The sequence below is a fragment of the Primulina eburnea genome, chromosome 11 (genome assembly GCF_022965805.1).
Source record: "Primulina eburnea isolate SZY01 chromosome 11, ASM2296580v1, whole genome shotgun sequence".
In the NCBI taxonomy this organism is placed as follows: Eukaryota; Viridiplantae; Streptophyta; class Magnoliopsida; order Lamiales; family Gesneriaceae; genus Primulina; species Primulina eburnea.
The window spans coordinates 10590950-10613884 of NC_133111.1; the positions used below are offsets into that span (position 1 = coordinate 10590950).

General features: G+C 33.6%; 2 protein-coding genes across 2 annotated transcripts; one reads left to right on the plus strand and one right to left on the minus strand.

Annotated features, from left to right (window-relative positions):
• Positions 1 to 1926: 1926 nt before the first annotated feature.
• On the minus strand, positions 1927 to 2715 carry LOC140805385 (uncharacterized). The gene has a single exon (XM_073161657.1). It carries the CDS (start codon positions 2713 to 2715, stop codon positions 1927 to 1929), a length of 789 nt encoding a protein of 262 aa, XP_073017758.1.
• Positions 2716 to 16651: 13936 nt separating this feature from the next.
• On the plus strand, positions 16652 to 17128 carry LOC140805386 (uncharacterized). The gene has a single exon (XM_073161658.1). It carries the CDS (start codon positions 16652 to 16654, stop codon positions 17126 to 17128), a length of 477 nt encoding a protein of 158 aa, XP_073017759.1.
• Positions 17129 to 22935: the final 5807 nt, after the last annotated feature.

Here is a 22935-nt window from a genome sequence, read left to right on the forward strand (position 1 = left end):
GATTGATCAATCCGAACTCAAAATTGATTCTTGGGAAAAGTTACCCATGGATCGTATAATGTTTGGGTAAATTTAATTGAAAATCGGAGTAGGTCTGGTATGGTAATTGGACGAAATAAGATTCGGCGTTAGGGTTCGTACGCCATATCCGTAGATTCGAAATTTCGGTTTCACCCGAACACGAAATCCAAAATTGTTTGAGGGCTTTTGTTTGTTTTGTTGAGACGATCCTGGAACTGGTCGCCGATCGAAGAAAGGGTACCGGAAGCGGCCGGAATCGGCGAAAACCGTGGCGGCGCGCGTAGGGGCTGTTTGGCCGAATTTTTTTTTTTTTCGAAATTCGATTTTTTTTTTAAATCGATTTTTCCCACTCGGATTATGAACCTGGCGGCTCTGATACCACTAAAATGTCACGCCCCGAGACCGAGGTTAGTCGACACCGGTATTGTTTATCAATCACACAATTAAAAACAACCAGCCTCGTAGCACAGTATAAACCGAAAACCAGTTTATTTCATAATTTCTCAAAACTCAAGTATTTACAACTGAAATAACTAATGCGGAAGCGTCTTACATGAAATTAAAAGTACTAAAATTCAAAATGAAATAACATGACTAAACTAAATGACAAAATTCACCATCCCCAAAATTGTTCAGTTTCTTCTTCTTCAACCTGTTCTTCGGATTTATCTGGGGAAGATTGTAAGGGGTGAGTATTTTGGGAAATACTCAGCAAGTGGGGGAATTTGAATACCACATAACATTTTATAACAATTTCGAATCATAACATAGCATGCTTTTCATAATCGTAACATCATATTCATAACATAATAACACTGCGATTTTTCACCTTTCATGGTTTACTGATATCAGTCCCTAAGTTTTAATCCTCTAAGGGGGCGAGGCCATAAACAGTTCTATCCCACTGTTAAGGGCCATATGTTTGAATTCCACCCATTTTTCAGGGAATTCTCACAGTGCCAATGTAAAAACGTAACAAGATTTAAAAACGTAGACGGTGTTCAACCGAATTTTTAAAACCAAGAACCGAAATCTTCATATGCATAAAACCAAAATTTAAAACAGCCCACTTACCTTAAATTCTTGAAAAACTAGGGTTCTTCGAAATTCCTACTTCACTGGCTGGACGGGCGGCAGCGCTTCGCTGTACTCGAAAATTCCTAAGAAGACTAGGGGAGACTTTCGAAAATTTGAGTGTGTTGTGAGGTGTGATTTTCGAATACAGGGCCCTCCTATTTATAGGGGTTGGCTGTTATCGGGATCGAGTGATATCGCGTTGAAATCTGACTTAAATCTTTTATCTCGAATCGTGATCTATCTGTGATATTGTTCGAAATTTAAATATTTTATCCATACAAATTTCGAAATTTGCATATATATATCTACTGATTAATTTCGAATTCTAGGGATTTTATCATCTTTTGCCTGATTTTTATCCTGGTATCTCTATATCAACTCAAATCTTAGATAATATCTAAGATTACTCTACCCAAGCATACTCAAATTATTCATATGATATTAATCTGATATGATCCCGATTGTATAAAATCTCGGGTTTTACATTGAGATTTAGGCTTAGGGACCTTCGTTGTATCCCGATCATCCATCAGATTATCAGGGCTAACAACTTCTACAATCAGCTGAGCCTTGTGAATGCTCGTTTGTGGAATCAACTGCTCCACATCCGAATGGTGATGGCTGTGATGTGGTTCACTAGCAACCTGTTTCCCATGAAGTGTTGAAACTCCCATCATTTCGGTTGCCGTTATGCTACCTTCTTTAGATTTGAAGTCATGACTTTGTCAAGCCACGACGACCAACTCTTTATTCTTGTGTAGGAATCCACTAGAAGTACTTCCTCTTACTCCATCACTCGAAGGGCTACCTGAAGTAAAGAATTGCTTGTTACCATGTATTCGGTGGGGAGGATTGTCGGGATTTGACACGTCCCCCGCCTCTTTGTACTGCTTTCAACCAACTAATATAATTGAGCTTTCCCTTTTCCTGAGGATCAACATCACAATTCCGGAAGGAGTGTCCAATAATACCACAGTTGTAGCAAAAATCCGGCAATCTTTCGTAGGAAAAAATCACAAAAACTTCATCCTCATCACTAGCAAGAGAAAGTCGAATATGTTGCTTTAATGGCTTAGAGATATCAATGCGTACCTTAACACGAGCGTATCTTCCCATAGCAAAACCATTCTCCTTAGTGTCAATCTCTTCAACCACCCCAAGGTGGTTGCCCAGTTTCTCCAGAAAGTCCTTATGCAAGAATATAAGTGGGAGATTATAACATTGAATCCAGATAGAAATCTCCGTAAATGACATCATATTCGGCGTTTGCATTCCACTCGGCTCCCGAAAAATAATCAGATCTCTGAATAAGTTCCATGGGCCACCATAGAGAGCACGCTTTTTATCCTGTATGGATTTGAAATCTAGGAGAAAAAGATTGTCTCCCAGGACTCCTATCTCAATATGTTTTGTGGCTTGTAATATGCGTGGAATTTGATTCACAAAAGCCTCATGGTTTACGGCCTTGGATGAGAAGACCTTTGCCACAAGGCACCTCCCAATACGCTGCTCTCCTATTAACAGGGAGTCTGCCTCAAACGTTATAGGTGGATCTTTGTTTGGTGATGAAGACAGCTTGAGGGCAGTAACCAATCGTACAACTTTGTCAGGATCCATAGAGATGCTAGACTAAGCCTAGCATGAACTTTAGGGAAAACCTACAGTAAGGTAGGGAAGAACTCTCACAGGCGGCTTCCCGAGGAAACCCTAGGAGAGAAAAAAAATATTTTTCCTACTTATTGTTAATATAATAATTTAAATAAATTTTTAGTCAAATTACGATATTTAGTTGAAATAATAATCATTCAACCATATGGTGATATATATGCGAAAGAAATGTTACGACTTTATTATCAAACGGATTCTTTTGGCTGTTAAGTAATGAGTTTCTTGATACTATTTTGGCTATAACATATTTTTTTGGTTGGTTTATACATTTATATATAATTAAAAGCAGAGTTTTTGCCAAAAATAGTAATTTCCCGCCAAAATGTCATTTCTAAAAAAAAGAAATATATATTATGCATATTGAAATATGTGTACTACAATAAATGACCATTTCAATTATTTTTTGCATCGATTATATCAATTCATTTAATTCAATTTTGAATTTAATTAATTTTTATATTAATTCAAATGTAATTTATGTATTATATATTTTTTATTTAAATTGAAACTAATCTCTATTGAAAACATAAACTACATTAAAAAAAATCATTGATTATATCAATCAATTTAATTTGTGATATGATTTTGTGTTACTATGATATATCTAATTTTTATTACAAAATGTATAAATAAATTTCAAATATAAATGATTGCAATGTTTAGCATCATTCATATATCTGTGTGTGTGTGTGTACTACAATAAATGATGACTTCAATTATTATTTGCATTAATTATATCAATTTATTTAATTCAATTTTGAATTTAAGTAATTTTTATATTATTTCAAATGTAGTTTATGCATTATATGTTTTTTTTACTCAAATTAAAATTAAACTCTATTGAAAACATAAATTATATTAAAAATTTTGCATTGATTATATCAATCAGTTCAATTAAAAATGTATAAATAAATTTAAAATACAAATGATTGTCATGTTCAATATCACTCATGAGGTAAATCATTCAAAAATAAATTTTTCTATTTTAAGTAATTTCTTACCCAAATTACTTACTAAAAAAGAAATACAATATTTAATTAGTTTATTTAATTTTTCTAAAAATAAAATTGGTTGAGTGTTAAAAGTCATCACTAAAGTTTTCCAATGAACATTAATTTACCATTTATTAATCATAATTTTTTTTTATCTCAAATAAATATTATTTCAAAATTACCTTAATTTGAAAGAATTAAAGCGTTGTAGTCTTCTTCCAAAACCATATGTATATTGTATATATCTTGAATTGTCTTCTTAAAAATTCAAATAAGATAGCACAAAAAAAATTAAAAGAGATAGATTCAAAAGAGTTTCAAATGAACATTAAATTACTCTCAACAAACATGTATATTACCCTCAATAATCAGAAATATTTGACACCCAATGCATGCAATTGGATATTTCCATAATTTGAAATAGTTAATGTATGATATATTCTGTCAAATGCATCCAATGTATAATTTTTGTACCTTGAGATGTCTTATTTGAATTTGAAATTATAAATAATGCAATATTGCATACTAGTTTGCTCAATGTGTAGCCTTGATTGCTAGTTTGCTCAATGTGTAGCCTTGATTGCTACGAGTAGATCTGATAAGTGTGAGCTGAGATTTTGACGGAGTAATGGCAAGTTTGAGATTGGTCAATCGTGTGTCTTGTCAACTGCTCTTTAGTCATATTTATAGACTTATCTTTCAACGGTAATTTTGAATTCTCGTATCCGTTGATTGCCACCTTATCATTTCTTGGACAATGTTCTCGATTGCCGCTTCATCATTTATTGTACGACGGCGTATTAATCTCAATAGCCGAAATACGTTGTTCTATGCAGTGCGGCTTTCCATATTCAGTTGCTGTCTGATATGTCTTTTTGTCTGTTGAATGATCTTTCCCGAGGTATCTTCAGTTGAGAAGCTTTAATGTTTTCGGCTGAATGTTTTAACTGATCTGTTCTCAACTGATCAGTTTGTGTCAACTGATTTCAGTTGAATGTCCAGCTGCCGAATTTGCTTTCATGTATTAGTTGATTTGATCGTTTGATTTGTGTTTTGTCAAACTCAAGAATTTAGTTTCCAACAGTAAGATTACTTTTATACCAAAAACATACAACCAATTTATAAAAGTGGCAATATAGCATACTTTATCAATGATATATCAAATGATCAAAACATTTACATCAAACAAAGATATATGCAAAAGTGGCCCTATGACTGACGCCCCACATGTAAAATCGCTCTTCGAGTGAGGTCTTTGTTCACACAATACACTGATTTTCAAACGTGGATGTAGAGCCCACTTTATCTACAATATTTTATATATTCAGGAAATGATAACAAAACAAGAAACATCTGCTAAAGTGGTCATAAAGCCAACCCTCTGCTGTATAAAATCATCTATGATATTTTTACTCACTCTTTCGTTCGTTTTCTTCTCTCATACTTGGAAATTATGACTTTAAATAATTGTCATTTATAAATATTTTATGTGGTTCGTCATCTAAACTCGATAGCCAATATGCATTTCCTTCCAAGACTTTATATACCTTAAATGGTCCTTCCCAGTTTGTGGACCATTTTCCCAAATCCATCTTCTTCATTCCCAAGAGTGATATGGTTTTCCACTCGATCTCTCCTTCTTGGAAGATCTTCTTGTTGATTCTCCTATTGTATATCCTTGCCACTTTCTGCTTCTGTAACAACAAGGCATTATATTTTTGGATTCTCAGTTCATCTACTTCTTCTAACACCATGATCATCGCCTCAGCCGTACTGTTCAGGGGCGAGTTCATTCCTTTTTGCCACTTGCATTGATGACACCATGATTTCTAATGGTAAAACTGCATCATGGCCAAACGTGATGGCAAAGGGGATTACCCCATTGTCAGTTATTTTAGATGTCCTATATTCCCACAACGTTTCTGACAATAACCTTGTCTAGTTCCTAGGGTTTTTTTCCATAATATATTTTTTAAGATTTTTATCAAAATTGTTTGATGTTTCTGCCTGTCCATTGGACTCTGGGTAAGGAAGGGATGCGTTTATCAACTTCATTCCACAATCTTCTACGAATCTCTCATCTCATAAACAGTGAACATAGTTCCTTGATATGTGATCTATGACTTTGGAATCCAAAATCTATTAATGGCGTTTTCCTTCACGAAGTTAATTGAAACGTCTACTAATCATTTTGCTCAAACCGTACTAGAAAGTTTTTTTCTTTTAAAACCTACTAGTTTCGGCCGAATCACACATATATATGTGTGTATATATATATATATATATATATATATATATATATATATAAAATATTTTCACCCTTTTTAAAATAAACCACCAACTAGTATTTGAAAATCAAAGGAAATAGTCAAAACATGAAATCGTTTAACGTTTTACCACATAGAAAGTAGTAAAGTTGAAAAATATCATCCTCTCAAAAACCACTCAAAAGCATAAATAAATAGTCTTGAAAATCTTTTAACGTAAATGTTAGAGTAGGTGCCCGTCGAGCCAAGTGTTGGCCGAGGGTTCATGTTTAAACTCTACGTATAAACAATTTTATTTTAATAATATTTTATATTATTGTTTTGGCACATCTTTATCTGTATACTCATACTAGTTGCATAGATAAAGTCCTTGAATATACAAATAGTAGAAAGAATATGAGATGCTCATATGATGAGTATCATGAAACTCATATTTGGAATACTGTATATTCTAAACAGTTCCTAGTCGATTCAGCCGCCGCTAAGAAGGATATAGGCCGCTCGAGTTTGAGACTAGTATCTGCGATGTGAGTACCATGTTTCATTGGTAGGGGACATTGTGATGCCCGAACATGCAGATATGTGCTCCTTGTAGAGTGCACTGAACAACCCTTCATAAAGGACTTTTCAAGTGGTTCTCATTTATCGAGTGGAAACGTCCTAGTTTATGGTTGTACACCATTAGTCCTTATGATCCGGGACAACATTGAGACTCTATGTGCTAGCATTACACTTTGAATTGTTTATCGACTCTTATGGAGTCATCAGGTGGCAAGGTTGGGTGTTTTGTCGAAACATATAGGAGTCAATGCATTGTAGTCGGGGATTCACCGCTTACCTTCGGGTATGGATATCCTATGTGATCATATGTATATGTAGTATGAAATATCTGATCAGAATATGGTGGTAATGATGAAGGGGTTTCATAGATTACACCATCGATGCAACTAGGACATGACACATAGTAACGATTCATTGACAACTCTCGATATACCAATGGTTGTCGAATCGATCGGGATATATGAGATAAAGGGACTGTACTGTACGCTAACCATAATTGAATGGTTCTTGCAGGCACTATCATTTGATACCTAGGGAATCATGTAAGCGATGCTGTTAGGCGTTTAACATGATTGGTTGGGTACTATCAGACTCGAGTTCTGACGTTCTTATTATCAAGGAGTTGATAAGTAAGATTGGAGCAATTGGGGTATGCTCATATAAGGACATGTTTAGTCCCGAATCACATGGAGATGTGAACCCAATGCTAGTTGTATCAATGAACCATTGAGGGTCACACAAGTACTAGCTTTCTAAATGTCGTTGAGAAGTAAAATATTTCAATGTGTTGAACGGCTTATAAATGTGTTTATAAGCGTAAGGAAAAATAGAAGTATGACGTCTATAAGCGGAATATAACTTTTAATTTGTGGAAGTGTTCCTAAATTAAAAGGTTGGCCAAATAAATAATGTATTTGAAAATTGTGATTTTCATAAACATTATTATGAACTAAATTAAATTAATTCAAGTGTTGAATTAATTAAACACTAGTGGGCCTAGTAGATTCTAAATAATTAAATTAAATCAAGTGTTGGCCTTGTAGATCCCAATTAGAAATAATTATTAAACTAGTGGGTTTGAGTAAAATCAAGTAAAATATAAATGGTCTCAAATGTGTTTGAGACATTTAAATAAAAGTCCATGGACCTTGTAATTGTTATAAGCCTAAGTTAAAAGCATGCATGGGAAGATGAAAGGTTGGAAGCCAACTTTTGAGTTAAAAACATGCATGCCTTTGAACTTTACTTTATCACTTTTTACACAACCAAGAAAAGTCTTCCTCCTTCTCTCCCAAGGTGTCTTGGCTGAAATTTTAAGCTTATTCTCCTTCATTTTTTCTTCATTTTTGTTGAGGAAAGATTATTCTTCTCAATGAAAAGTACTCTAATTTTTCTAGTGCAAAATTATAGTGGTTCTACTTTATTAGTGGTGGACCTAATTTTGAAGGAAAGAGTTCAAGAACAAGGAGGCTTGTAGATTGAGTCATCCATTCAAGAGCTTAGTTGTTTGACAACTAAGTTGGAGCCAACATCAATCTTGAGAGATTGATAGGTATATTTCTTTAAAACACCCTATGTATGACATTTTGTGTTTTTCGTATTTGCTACACATTATAGGATTGAGGTGTTCGATTTTTGCCCTTGAAAAATTATTTTGAGACTTCCTGTTGCGCATTCGGGCACCGTACCTGATCTCCTTTCAAGTGGTATCAAGAGCTATAGAAACTATTTTCTGTAGCATATACATAATATTATATTGAGGTCGATTTCTAACCGCATGAGATGATTTGTTGCAACAAAATCGAGGCCATATTTGGGGCACATTTCGGGTAGTATGTTGCTGCCCCTTTCGGGCACCTCGGGCTGCCCGAAACGGGCAGCAAGGGCAACTCCCTTGGGCTGTCCGAACAGCCCCATGTTTTAAATTTAAAAAAAAATTGGTAAGTTGGTCGGAATCCGGCGACGGAGCTCCGGCGACGGTGATGACGACTAGGGTTTCAAAAAGTGTTTTGAAGTATCAAAGTATCATGGTCCATTGAAGTTGTTGGGTAATTAGATAGGCTAATACAATTTGTGAATTTAAATGAGCCAAAATGTTTTTGGTGAAAAATGATTTTTTGGGCCCTTAAGTTTAAATTCACAAAATTTGTATATATTTTCTTATGAAATAAGTAATTGAAGTTGGACTTTAATTATTTATAGTAAATTATGATTTACAAGAAATTCGGTTATAAATAAATTAATTAGAAATTAGACAAAGAAGTTTGTATACTTTGTTAATTTAGTTTATAATCGTGGCGGTTAGTGATTGGATAAAGATATATAATATTGGATCACTTAGTTATTGTGATAATTAATTGATGGTGTATGATATGTGATATTTTGCATGAAGGATGATCAAAAGCCCAAACCCAAGTTGCTAGGTGTATGCTAGGATATTTTGTGTTGAGTGATTGTAATAATTATCAATTTATAAAGTGAGCTTAGTTTATAGGCCCGTTCCCACCCCATGAGATGTATCCCTATTTGCCATGGATATTTGTTTGTAAATATTAGTGATGGAAGATCAAGATTGGAAGATGGTGGCCTTGATGAGTATGAAGATCGAAGACTTGTAAATATTGGAGGCTAATGTAATAGTTGCATTTGCATCCCATGCATTTCCTTAGGATTGGACCTAGGCCCGTATTTAGCTCACACGAGGCCATTAGTATTGGAGCGATTGATCATCCTTGTTTTGTTTATTGTTTATACTATATGTATGATATGATATAAATAATGAGTATGTACGTTATTATTATGATAATAACAAAGTTGCATGAATCCGGCAAACATAAGATCAAACATGACGAGCTTTTAAATAAATTAATGATGAGACCTTTCAAAATTAAAAACCCTCATTTTGAATTAGATTCAAAATTAATATTAAGCCCGAAAAAGAGAATTATAAAGCTGTTTATAATTTCCATGTCTTCCATCGACAATGGGTGCATGATGAACGCTACTCGTGATCGGGGCTCGGCTCATATTATTGGGGGAGCCCTTGGTGCAGGAAAGCTGTGACATCCATTGACATGGTGATGTGAACTACGTGGAACTCCCATGATTTCGGCTCATATTATTGAGGGAACTCATGGCGACCGTCCATTAAGGTTAAACATCGATGGGTAAGGCTTGACACGTAAAGATGAACAACGTCATATTATTGGGTCCTAATCAAATGTGAGACAAAAGTATACGTAGAGGGTTGCATGGAGATGCAATTGGAAACTACCTTTTAGGAATTGTGATTGGCTGATATTATTCAGGATCATAATTCACTAATTGGACCTTGCGTACCTACTGAGGAAAGGAGTTTCCCATTTTCACTAGAGGGTAGAGACATATGTCAAAACAGTGGGAGCGAAACAATATTTATATCTTATTAAATATTTTAAAATAGTCATTAACATTTATCTGTTTTACTTTTCAGTACAAAATTAACATTGTCTTCGATTCGCAATCCATTATCTGCAATACTCGAAAAACATATATTAACCGGACCTAATTACCTCACTTGGCTAAGAAACCTGAAAATCGTCTTGAATTCGGAAAGGATAGCATATACAATAACTGAGTCACCCCTTGTTGAGGCTCTGACTAGCTGCACTCCTGAGGAATTTCAGACTTACAAGGATTTGTGTGACAATGACTTGAAAGCCAAGTGTTATATGAAGGCTTCTATGAATGATGAGCTGTAGAGGCGTTTTGAGGATGCAAAGAGTGCTGCTGACATTCATTTGCATCTCAAGGAACTTTTTGGTGAGAAAACACGGCCTCTTAGGCATGCTACCGTCAAGGAGCTAATCACTTACGCATGCGAGATGTGGTTGCGGTGCATTAGCATGGCCTAAAGATGATTGGGCTTTTTGGTGAGCAAACATGGCCTAATCATCTTCACACCATGCTCGTGGATCGAGGGGAATTGGTAGCACCCTCTTTCGGAGGAGCTTTATTGAGCACATATGCTATTTTATCGGAATTTAAAACAATTTTCAAATTCCTCAGCCAGTCTAGGTAATTTGGTCTAGTTAGCTTGTTTTGATCGGGTATCACATATAGAGGATTTTGTGACGACATCGTAAATATACTGAAGTGGAAACAGAATAAACGTTACTAACTATTTTAAAATATTTTGTAAGACATAAAATATGGAATTTTATTTTAATGAATTTCCTCCTACTAATTTGACATTTTCATCACCCTATGATGAAAAACGGGAATCAAATTTTCTTAGTAAGTACACAAGGCCCAATTGCTAAATTGTGATCCAAATTTTCTTGGCAAATTGTTATTTTCAAAAGGTAGAGCCTAATTGCAACACCTTGCAACTCTTACGTAGTTTTTCCTAACGTTTGATAATGGCCCACTAATATGGTGCCATTTATCTTTACATGTCAAGCCCATCACATCAATATTGAAGCTTAGTGGGCGGCCGTCATGAAATCCCAAATTATCTAGACCGAAGTCCTGGGAGTTTCACATAATTTACATCAAGCATGTCAGTAGAAGTCACAACTTTCCGGTGTCCAGACCTCCCCAATTATATATGCCAATGTCTGAGCGCGGATAGCGATCATCATGCGACCACGGTTGATGGAAGACTTGAAATATTAAACTATCTTTTAATTTTTCTTTAATGAGCTTGATTTAAATTTTGAATCTTATCATGGATGATATATTTTAATTTTGAAAATTTGTCTCATCATTAATTTTAAAATCTTGTGTAATGCTTATTTGCATGTTTGCTGGATTCATACAACTCCTGTTATTATATTAATTACAATACACGTACTGATTATTTATAATGAATCACATGTATTCAAAATAATAAAAGATAATCGATAACCGAGATCTAATTGATCCATATGAATCATGTATGGATATATGTCCAAAACCTAGGTAAATGCAGGGGTGCAAATGTAATATTATATAAGTTTCTAATATTTTGCATATGTTTGTTCTTAAAAATTAATGAGGATCTGAATCCACCATCTTCAAATTTTCTCATTAAATATAATATTTAAATAAATTTTTCATAGCTCATTGAGATACAAATTTAGGAGGTGGAAATGAGCCATAAATCAAGCTCACTCTAAATAATTATCAAATAATTAAAAATATAACATGTAAACTATCATAACATACATCTAGAAAATTGGTCATGGCTCTTGATGATCCTTTTACCTTATAATATCAAATATTATAATAAATCCATAATATCATATATTATGAACAAATTAAGTATATTGTAAATTATCACTACTCGTCATAACTAATAAGTTAAACAAACATTTTTATTTAACTTTAATTAATTAAACTTATCATAAAACACATTTTATTATAAATAATTAAAATCTAATTCTAATTATTTATTTTTTGAGAAAATTCAATTGTTTAATAAAAATTTATTTTGATGGTTAATTTGATTACTTTTCATAAAATATCAATTTTGACAAAAAATGTTGAAAAATCATAAAATTGCACAGGGACCCCAAAAAGAGAGTCTCTTAATGCAGGGCTGCCCGAGATTCCTTGCCCATGCACCATCATATGTACCCATACTGCACGAACAGTTCAGGCAGCCCGTTTCACGGCAGGACTTTAAAACTCGGCATGCACCATTGCCCCAAACGGGCAGTGCCTGCCTGAGCGCACTGCCAGAACAGTTTCAAGCAGCTGCAAATTTTTTTATTTTTTTAGTTTCAAAAAATATTTTTCAGAGGCTGTGATTTTCTTGAATTTAAAACTCGGATAGAAATAAAATACTTAATGAGTATTGTTTTATCGAACCCAAGGCGCAGCGAAAGTTTAAAAATTTTAGTTTCGACACTCAAAATATTCCTTGGACATCGTATGATTTATAACATTCAAAGAGTGTTTTATTTACTTTTGTGTATTTAACGCTGGACACTAAACTAATCGAAGATTAGCGGAGTTGGTCCTTTTTGTAAATATCTACAAACGGTTCTTCCTCATTTGATTGCATAATCAAGTCAACGATCGAAGACTGGATTTTTTGTTTAGATCGCACTAGAGATCTTAAACAATTTTGCATTGAGACTAGATCGCCGGAGTTTCAAAGATCCTGCAGCGATGTAATTCTGGAAGTGATCGTGAAATTTTTCTTGTGAAAATTCAAGGTGGCCGATTTTTCTATGTGGAGGAGTGGGAATAAAAATTTTGGAGGATAAAATTTGTATGCCAAAATTTGTGTGTAAAAACTTATATGATCTCATATCAGTCTCAATGAAATATTTATTAGTTTTATTGCCGATCCCATCGGGAATCCCGCTCATATTAGGGATCATAATCCTAATCCCATTAGGATACCGATTTTCATTCATCAATTAAAAATCTCATGTTTTATATATCATACAAATCAACTCTTGATAATACATATATGTACATGTATAGACACATATGTAAAATTTAATAACCACATAGCATACATACATATATATATATGTAGATGTGTCGACACATATATAAAATTAAATAACAATAATTTAATTTTTTTAATTAATTGTTACTAAATTAATTAATCAATTCTAAACTCTTCTAGAATATTCCATGAGAATCATGTACATATAGAAGTCACCACTACTAACATTATTATTTAATTATCAGATTCGATGATCGAATATCAGACAACGTCGATGTATCGGTGGTACAAATCTTGTTCATATAATGAAAATTGAAAATTTTGAAGATCAAAATTCCTTCTGATCCATTTTTGGCAGCAACAAGTTTTGTGAACTCCTTCATCAAAACAGACAGTTCTGTCTTCCTCACTTAATAGTTGAGCTAATTTCCACGACTTCTAATACATGGAATCCACTTATAAACTCCTTTAAAATCAATTATTTTTATCGTCAAACTCAACTCTTTGAATTTGACTATCTCAACGGGAACATAGAATCTGGTACTTGTGTGACCCTCAATGGTTCAGGGATACAACTAGCTATGAGTTTACGACTCGTATGATTTAGAATAACATTTATTCTTATTCGAGTTTATCCTAATCAGCTTATTCTTTTCATCGACCTCTTGATCAAGAATGTCAGAGCTCAAGCCCAATTACACCCATCGGATCATGGTAAGAGCATCTAGTAGCATCGTCTCATGATCTCTTGGGTATCATTGATAGTGTTTGCAAGAACCTTAAATTATGGTTAACGTACAATATGGTTCCTTCAACTCATATATTTTGTTCGAATCTGCAACCAATGATATATCGAGAGTTTCATATGAATTTAATAACGATGTGATATATCTTTGAGTAATAATAGTGACATCATATGTGCAATTAGGAAAACACATTTCCCTAAAACACATTTTTTCTCTGGCCAGGTATTCCTTGCACTATTAACTAATCAGATCAAATATGATATCTTCAATCGTAGGCAAACAGCGAGTCTCCAACTACAATGCATTTGCTTCTATATATTTTGAGACTACACCCAACCTCACCACCTGGTGACCCTCATTAGAGTCGATAAACGGATCTTTACATGTTACTACGTAGAGCCTCTACGTTGTCCTGGATCAAAGGACTAATGATGTACAGCCATAACCGTAGACTATTCCACTCGATAAGTAATAACAACTTGGATAGCTCAAGGGAGGATTGTTCAGTGCATCATCAAACGATCACATATTTGTATGAATTGACACATTCATGCTCTTACTAATGAAACATTCGATTATATATACTAAGGGCTATAGGGCCCCCACCCCGATAATAATATTTATATCACAGATGCTAGTATCAAGTTCAAGCGACATTTATCCTTATTTTTTGTGGATGATTTGACTAGAAACATATTTAGAATATACATCATACTTTCTAATGAGTTTCATGATCTTACGTTGAGAGACAGACCTAATGGTAGTATTTCCATATTCAAATATTTTATCTATGTAGATTACATGAGTATACAGATAAAATAAATGTCATAGTTGGATAAAACTGTAAAATATTATTAAAATATAAACTGTTTATACATAAAAGTCAATAAAGCTCAAACTACATATTGTCTCGTTGGACACATACTCTAATTGCTTGATGCTTTCCAAACTTTCGAATTGCTCGAATTATTTTTTCCAAAAAAACTGCGAGTTTCAAATGGAGAAATGACAAAAGTGAAAATATGATGCGCCAACCCTGTTGGCCAATTTTATAATAATAGGTATCCGGAGTCCTTGTGAAACTCCACTGTCTTAACTCCTAATGGGGGCCTTTGCGAATCGGACTCTCTTGAAACTCGTACTCTCTACCAACCCAGTTATTTGAGGCGGCTTAGAATGGGGCCGCCCTAGAAGACATGGGCTCACATAAAGTTTCAAGTCCGTGAAGCTCTTAAAACATTTATAAATTGCATTCACATTTTCAAAGTGCACTCTCATTTTACAAAATATCATTCTATTTTCTCTTAAGTTCACCGAGCAATCATTGACTTGAACGTCGTAGTGTCTATATAGGAAAACTTACGACGCCACTGGTTTTGCATTGTCACGTAGGAAACAACTCAAAAAAATTGTTTGTAAGATCACCCCAGCACCCCCAAACGTTAAACAAACTTTGGCATATCTTATTCTCCTGTTTGTTTGGCTACATCACCGTTCATACAAGATTTTGTTCTATATATATATATATATATATATATATATATATATATATATATATATATATATATATATATATATATATATATATATATATTAGAATATAGAGCTAACTAAGCTATGGCTTATTAAAATATAAATCATTAACTACCCCAAAATAACAAGTATAAGAGTAATAATTTGTTTATTTGATCTAAACTTTATAGCATATTTGTAGAAAACACAATTGGATTAGAATTTTTAGAATAAACTATTATTTCTAACAATATGAATTTAACATACAAATTAGTTAGGTATGAGTGTAAGAATGGTAAAATATGATCATTTGAATGAAAATCATAGCTTAAATTCAACATAAATTGAAAATGGATAAAATTTTATAAAGATACAAATCAAGGGTTCGTCTTGGATTTACCGGTTTCAGCATCTTTTGTACAAGTTCAAAAAAGCAAAAAAATATGTGCGCTTTTTGAACCTCGTGTTTTCTGATATTAGACAAAGTTAGGAGTGTCAAAATCAGACGACTCATCACCCCGACACGGTTTAACCCGAAAAAAATAAGGTTTGAGTTTGGATTTTCGGGTTCGGGTCAGATCGGGTTGGACCCGATAGCTGACCCAAAAATAATAATCGGGTTGAGCTGGGTTCGGGTCGTCAGCCCGAAAATTTAATTTTTTTTAAAAAAATATATAATTAATAAATATTGCATACATTTTTTTATATATTTTATGTCTGGAAAAATATGTATTATATATTTATATCATAAATTTTCATAATTTAATATTTATTTTGTACATTTTTTATTTTTTAAATAATTGTTTATTTGATTTAGTAAATATATTTTATTTTTCTACGATTAGACTTTCAAATTTAAATCATATATATGAGGAAGATTTTGTTATTATGTGTTTAAATTAAAGTATTATTATTATTATTTGAGTTTTATTTAATTTTCTTTAAAAAAATTCAAGATCGGGTTATACGGGTTGATCGGGTTGATTCGGGTTCAGGTTCGGGTCGAGAGTTTGGGTTGACCAATTTTTGAATAGTACTATTGCTCAATCCTACTCAATCCACCCGAATTGACACACTTAAACAAAGTTGTTGAGACTTGTACTTTTCAACATAAAAATTAAATAAGCTTAATTTATAAAATAAAAAAAAATCAAGAATATATTATTTTATTAATATTTTAAGAAACTTATGCAGTTAGCAGTTTGTATTCATACGACTTCATAAATGATTTATGGCCAGAGTTTCACATAAATCGCATTATGCTATCGCGATATGACAATAGCACCTCTCACCCAATGCCTGGAGCCGTTATTCCCTGGAAAACGGCCTCCACACATCCTATATAAATGCAACTGTATATTCAATTCAATCCATCACCAATCAATGGAGGATCCCGACTCTTCGCGCCAAAACGCGAAGCCGATCAACGACGCACCCGACGATCTCTTTCACAAGCGTCGCGGCTGCTGCTTCTTCCTCCCGTGTTTCGACAAATCCGCCGGCGGAAACCCCTCCCACTCCGCCGCGCGATTGACGTGGTGGCAGAAGATACGTACGGCCGAGAATGAAGGGAGAAGCTCGATATGGACCCGTGGTTTGGGCGCTTTGAAAAAGATTCGCGAGTGGTCGGAGATCGTTGCGGGCCCGAGATGGAAGACTTTCATCCGACGTTTCAATAGGGGGAACGGCAGGCAGACGAATTTCCGGTACGATCCGTTGAGTTACGCCATGAATTTCGACGAGGGGAATGGCCATTTCGAGGAGGAAGACGAATTCCAGTCTCGGAATTTCTCCGCCAGGTACGCCAAGAGTTCCATGGACTTTGACAACGATGTGCCGCATGGGCCCATATTAGTTTAATATGCGCCTCTCAGCTATCTTAAGCGTGCATTGTTATCATGTTTGATTTTTTCATTTTAATTGTTTGTACATATATATACCCGAAAAGCTACGATCGAGAGTTTTGGTTAGCAAGCTGTTTCAATCTTGGATATTTTAGTCGCATTAATCGACTAACATATATAGTTGAGTTTTGTTTGTATACGTACTCTTTCTTTCCTTGTACTTGATTTATTTAATGTTTCGTGTTGGAGAAAACAACCATGGACGAGGGAAAATGTTTGTTTAATGCAAATTGTTGATTTCTGAATCTTTCAAAAAAATTGAGTTCTGGATGAATTTTGAAGTTGCCAATAAAATTGAATTATTAAACATTCAACACATGGCCATCAAATTGTTATCACCATTTCTGTAGATTAATGCAACACGTTGATCCACCAACTTTGTGACTCTAGAGGTCTGTTTTATGAGTTCAGGGAGCAATCTTGGTGTAATGATCTTCCAATCTGAATTGTGCTTTTTCAAGGCAAAATTAGTTTCTAGAAATAATTACACATGAAATGTAAATTTAGAATATTTGAGCGGGCGATATGATCTCTGCTAGCAAGTCATTGGCGCCGAAACTCGACAATCCTTGATATTTTCTTGCTTCAAAACACATGTTTACAAGCTCTAGCGTTCCCTGCTTGACCTTAACATCTTCGATAAATATGCTGTCCTCAAACTTGGTCCTGTCCCAGTCTCTTTCTTTGTGGTCGTGGTCGTCGGAGCGATTGCCACGACTACTAATCCACTGTATATGAGAGCCGAACTGACTAAACATCATCGGCATGACACCTTGTTTTCTTGGAAAATATCTATGGCTAGTTAATTTAATTACAGGTTGCACAAGCAGAACCAATCAAGGAGCTGCTTCTTGTACATCTTGAAATAGTAAACAATATCGGGAGAAGTCCCCCTTGCATACATTGTTTATTCATGCATCATTTAATTAAGCTAAGACGACAAATAATTCATTGGAGAAAGGCAATGTAGAAAATCACTAGACAAAAATTTATGTATTTATTTTTTTGTTGGGGCGTGGGATCTACTATTACATGATTGGGTGTTTCTCGAATCTCCTCGAATTTTATCATCTCACATTTCTATCTAATATAAATTTATTCTCCAAGAAGATGAAATTCATTGAAGCAAACACTTTTGATTCTTTGAGATCATTGAAGTAATATCCAATTGAATATCTTGAATATCCCACAAAGTAGCAAAACTGAATCTACAATCTAATTTTTCTCATACTTCTTGTTTTACATAAGCTGAACATCCTCATATTCTTAGATTACTTGTGAGACTTTCTCATCCATATCTCATTTAATTTTTTATCCAGTGCCTTTGTATAGATGTTATTCAAAAACAAGCCACAGTCTCAAGCGCAAATCCCCAAAAAGTATGACGGATATTCAGTGAATCTTATCATAAGTCAAAACATGTCCATTATTGTTTAATTATGATGTTCTGACACACCATTCAACTGTAGTGTGGCATGAGGAGTCCATTTTGAATAATCTCATTTTTTAGGATAGTCTTGAAAATCAGTAATTAAGTGTTATCCATTTTATTAGATCGAAATGTTTAAACATTTTTTCCTAAATTTTTTTTCTATTTCTTTAAATTTTCTAATGCTTCATAATTGTATTTCATCAAATACAGATACTCATACCTAGAAAATTCATCAGCAAATGTAATGAAGTAAGAATGCTCATGTTTTGTGCTAATAATTAACGGGTCACACATATCTATATATGGATCAAATCCAATAGATCATCTGCAAGTTCTAATTTCACTAGAAAAGGGGATTCAGTCAATGTTTTTTAGAAAATAATCACATGCATCAAGAGAGTTTATGTACGATAATATCAAACATGTCATCTCTCACTAACTTGTGTATTTTTCTTTGAAAAATGTGTCCTAACCTAGCGTATCACTAGTGTGATTGATTTATGCTATCTTGTTTTCTTTTGTTTGTTATTGAAATCGTGCTAACTTGGGTAATGTTAGGTGGAATATCTTTTATTTTAAAGTTATAGATATCGTTTTCTAATTTATCTATTCCATTAAACATTCTTTCTTGTAAATATTGCAAATACCTTTAGCAAAAGAATAAGAAAATTCATTTTTATCAAATACAGAAATGGAAATAAATTTTTAAACAAAATTGGGAACAATTAAAACATCTCTAAAAAATAACTTAATATTATTGTTTAATATTAAATAAACATCTCATATGTCTTCACAACAACCTAGCTCCATTACTCATCGTTAAGAAGGTCTCGTCATCCCTTAGCCTCCTAATTATTGTCATTATATGCAAATTGTTGCAGAGGTGAAAACGACATCCAGTATCTAATACACAAGAAGTTGAGCTAATTAAGATATTTACTTCAATATAAAACATATCTCTGCTAGAACTCTTTCGGGTTGTATTTTCTTTGCAGTTGTGCTTCCATTGTCCATGCTTTTTGCGTTGGAAGCAAACACATTTTGACTTTTTGGGCTTTGTGTGCCATTTAGCAGCACTTAGAGCTTACTTCTTTTTAGGATTGTTTTTCTTCGAAGGGGCATAACGCTTATTTTCCTTCCTTTTGTGCTTTTCTGCGTCCCAGATGACCAGCCCACTAAGAAAACAACATGTTTTATTTTTTAATGGCGGCTTCATATGTAGTAATCATATTGACTAGCTCTTCAAGACCAATCTCTATCTTATTCATATTGAATTTCACCACAAACCTTTCTAACGAGACTGACAGTGACAACAGTAGTATGTTCGTGGACAACTCGCTTGGGATGACAAGGTCAAGGACCACTAGCTTTTTGATGAGCTCAATCATTCTTACATCATGCTTATGACTTGAAGTCCCATCTCGCATGTATGTGGCTATGAGCTATTTGAGAGCTGTGTGACTTAATGGACAGTGTTTGTACATCGTACAACTCATGTAGGTGAATAAATATCAGCAACATTTACAACATCCTCAAATTGTATCTGCAATTCGTTTGACATAAAAGCTAGCATATCACTCTTAGTTTGCAAGTCATAATCCCATCATTTGTCAAGCTTGGTCAATTCCTAAACAGTGACATCGACAACTGCCTCTTTGGAGGACCCTTAATAAGCACATACACTAATTTCTCTGAATTTAAAATTCCTTATCGAGTCATTATAGTTTGGTTCGGCTAGTTTGTTTTGATTGAGTATATCATATGAAGGATTTCGCAATGACATCATAAATATTCTGAAAATGAAACAAAAAGATAAACGTTACTGACTATTTTAAAATATTTTATAAGAAATAAAATATGGAATTTTGTTTTATGAATTACCTTCACTATTTTAACATTTTCACCACCAGTCTGATGAAAATAGAAAATCATATTTTTTAGTAAGTACACAAAGCCCAATTGTTAAATAATGATCCGAATAACATAAGACAATCACAATTTTCAATAGGTAGAGTTTATTTGCAACTTCTTTCAACCCCCGCGTAATTTGCATCACGTTTAATGACAACCCAATAATATGATGTTTCTCTTTACATGTCAAGTCCGGCCCATCAATGTCGAATCTTAGTGTATAGTCGTCATGAGATCCCTCGATAATATAATACGAAATCATGCTAATTCTATGTAATTCGCATCAAGTTTGTTAGTAGAAGTCGTAGATTTCCGACGTCCAGACATCCTCAATAATATGAGCAAGACACTAATCGCTAGTAGGATTTATCATGCAACCAGTGTTGATGGGAGACAAGAAAATATTAAACAACTTTATTTTCTTTTTTATGAGCTTGATATAAATTTCGAATCTTATTTACAAAGATTAATTTTAATTTTGAATTTTTTTCATCGTTTAATTTTAGAACTGTGTCACCTTTGTTTGTATTTTGGCTGGATTCATATATTCTTGTTATTATTGATTATTTATAATATATCACATGCATTATAAATAATAAAATATGATAGGTGATCGAGATCTATTTGATCTGTGAGACCAGACACAGATCCATGTCCAAAACACAGATAAATGCTAGGGATGCAAATCCAATATCACATAAGTTTTCAATATTTTACATGTTTTCGATTTTCAAAACTCTTGAGGATCTAGGCTCACCTTCTTCAAATATTGATCTCCTACTAAATATGATATTTACATTACATTTTATGGCATATTGTGATACAATTTAAAGGGGTAGGAACGAGCAACAAATATGGACACTTTAATAATTACCAAATAATTATCGACAATGTAAAATATCAAAACATAAATCTAATAAGTTGGTCATGACTCTCTATCATCATTTTACTATGTACTATTATACAAAACCACATAATATCATATATTATCAACATAATATCATGTATTATCATTAAATCATGAAACTTGTAAATTCTTCGCTAACCAGTCATAATTAAAAATAAATTAAATAAATATCTTTATTTAATTATCCACTTAATTTATTAATAATAAAACAAAATTTAACCATAAATAATAAAAATAATATTTTGATTATTTATTTTATAAGAAAAAATTATAATTTTATCAAAAATCATTTTCAAGGGTAAATTTGTCAAGTTTTTACAAAACATCAATTTGACGGATTTTTTTTATAAATAATTTAATTTATTAAAAAAATTCAAAATTAATTTGAATATTTTTTTTTTGCAGAAATACCTCAATCCGTGCTTACGAAGCACAGACCATGCCTATGTGGAGACGTCCGTGCTTACCAAGCGCGGACGCTCCAACGTGGAGCCAGTGTCTGTATATTTTATTTTTTTCTTTCTCATTTTTCGATTATTATTGTCCGTCCATTTCATCAACTTTCACGTGAACTTTCAGTTCTGAACATTTCATGTGAACGCTGTATTTCTGAATTTTCACGTGATTGATTAAATAATTCAAATTTAAACAGTCTTCAGCAGGTATATATAACCGATGATAAATTCGACGAATGAGATATCAGTTTCATCTTATTTTTTCTCTCAAATTTCATTTGCAAAATGTCTAACATCGATGTACTTGTATTGGTGGTCATGTAGTTATTGATAATGGATCGGGTGAATATAGCATTCTATTTGTTAGACTGATACGAGTATTGCGATATATTAATTTGTTAGAGTTGTTTGAAGTTTTGCATAAAATGTTAGGAATGGATCCAACCAAATTTTTTATGAAGTTCTCAACAAAATATGCATTCATGGAGAGATCAGCTTGGCATGAAATTCAAGTCCATCTCGTTGATGATGATGCTTTATAGTTTATAATGCAATGTGAAAATATTCATGTGTTGCATTTATACGTGGAAGCCAATTCAATTGAGCATCATGTTGGATTTGATGATCATGAATCCTACGTTCCACATGCATCCGATTCAGGTTTCAATAACCAACCCGATACCTCTACATATGGTGGTTTCCAGGATCAAGAATCTTACGTTCCACAGGTTACTGAAGAACTCGGTAATATAAATTTCGATGATATAAGTGGGTCTTGGGATAAATATATCAATGTTTCGTCGGAACAAAATCATGCTTTATATTGGCCGAATCCAACATTAGATATCAGTGCTCGTTGTCCGGATCTGGCCACTAATGATGATGTTTGGAGGACCGATTCTGAATCCGATATGTCATATAGCGAGTCTGAAGAAGAAGAAGTGAATGATGATGATGATGAAGTTAATACTTCTACAAATCCCGATGAGGGGACATCATCTCAACAACAACCTCGTGCCACATGACAGAGGCAGACAGTACCATTTCTTTCAATCACT

Excerpts from the sequence above, each read along its gene's own strand:
- LOC140805385 (XM_073161657.1), bottom strand. The coding sequence starts at position 2,715 with ATGGATCCTGACAAAGTTGTACGATTGGTTACTGCCCTCAAGCTGTCT.
- LOC140805386 (XM_073161658.1), top strand. The coding sequence starts at position 16,652 with ATGGAGGATCCCGACTCTTCGCGCCAAAACGCGAAGCCGATCAACGAC.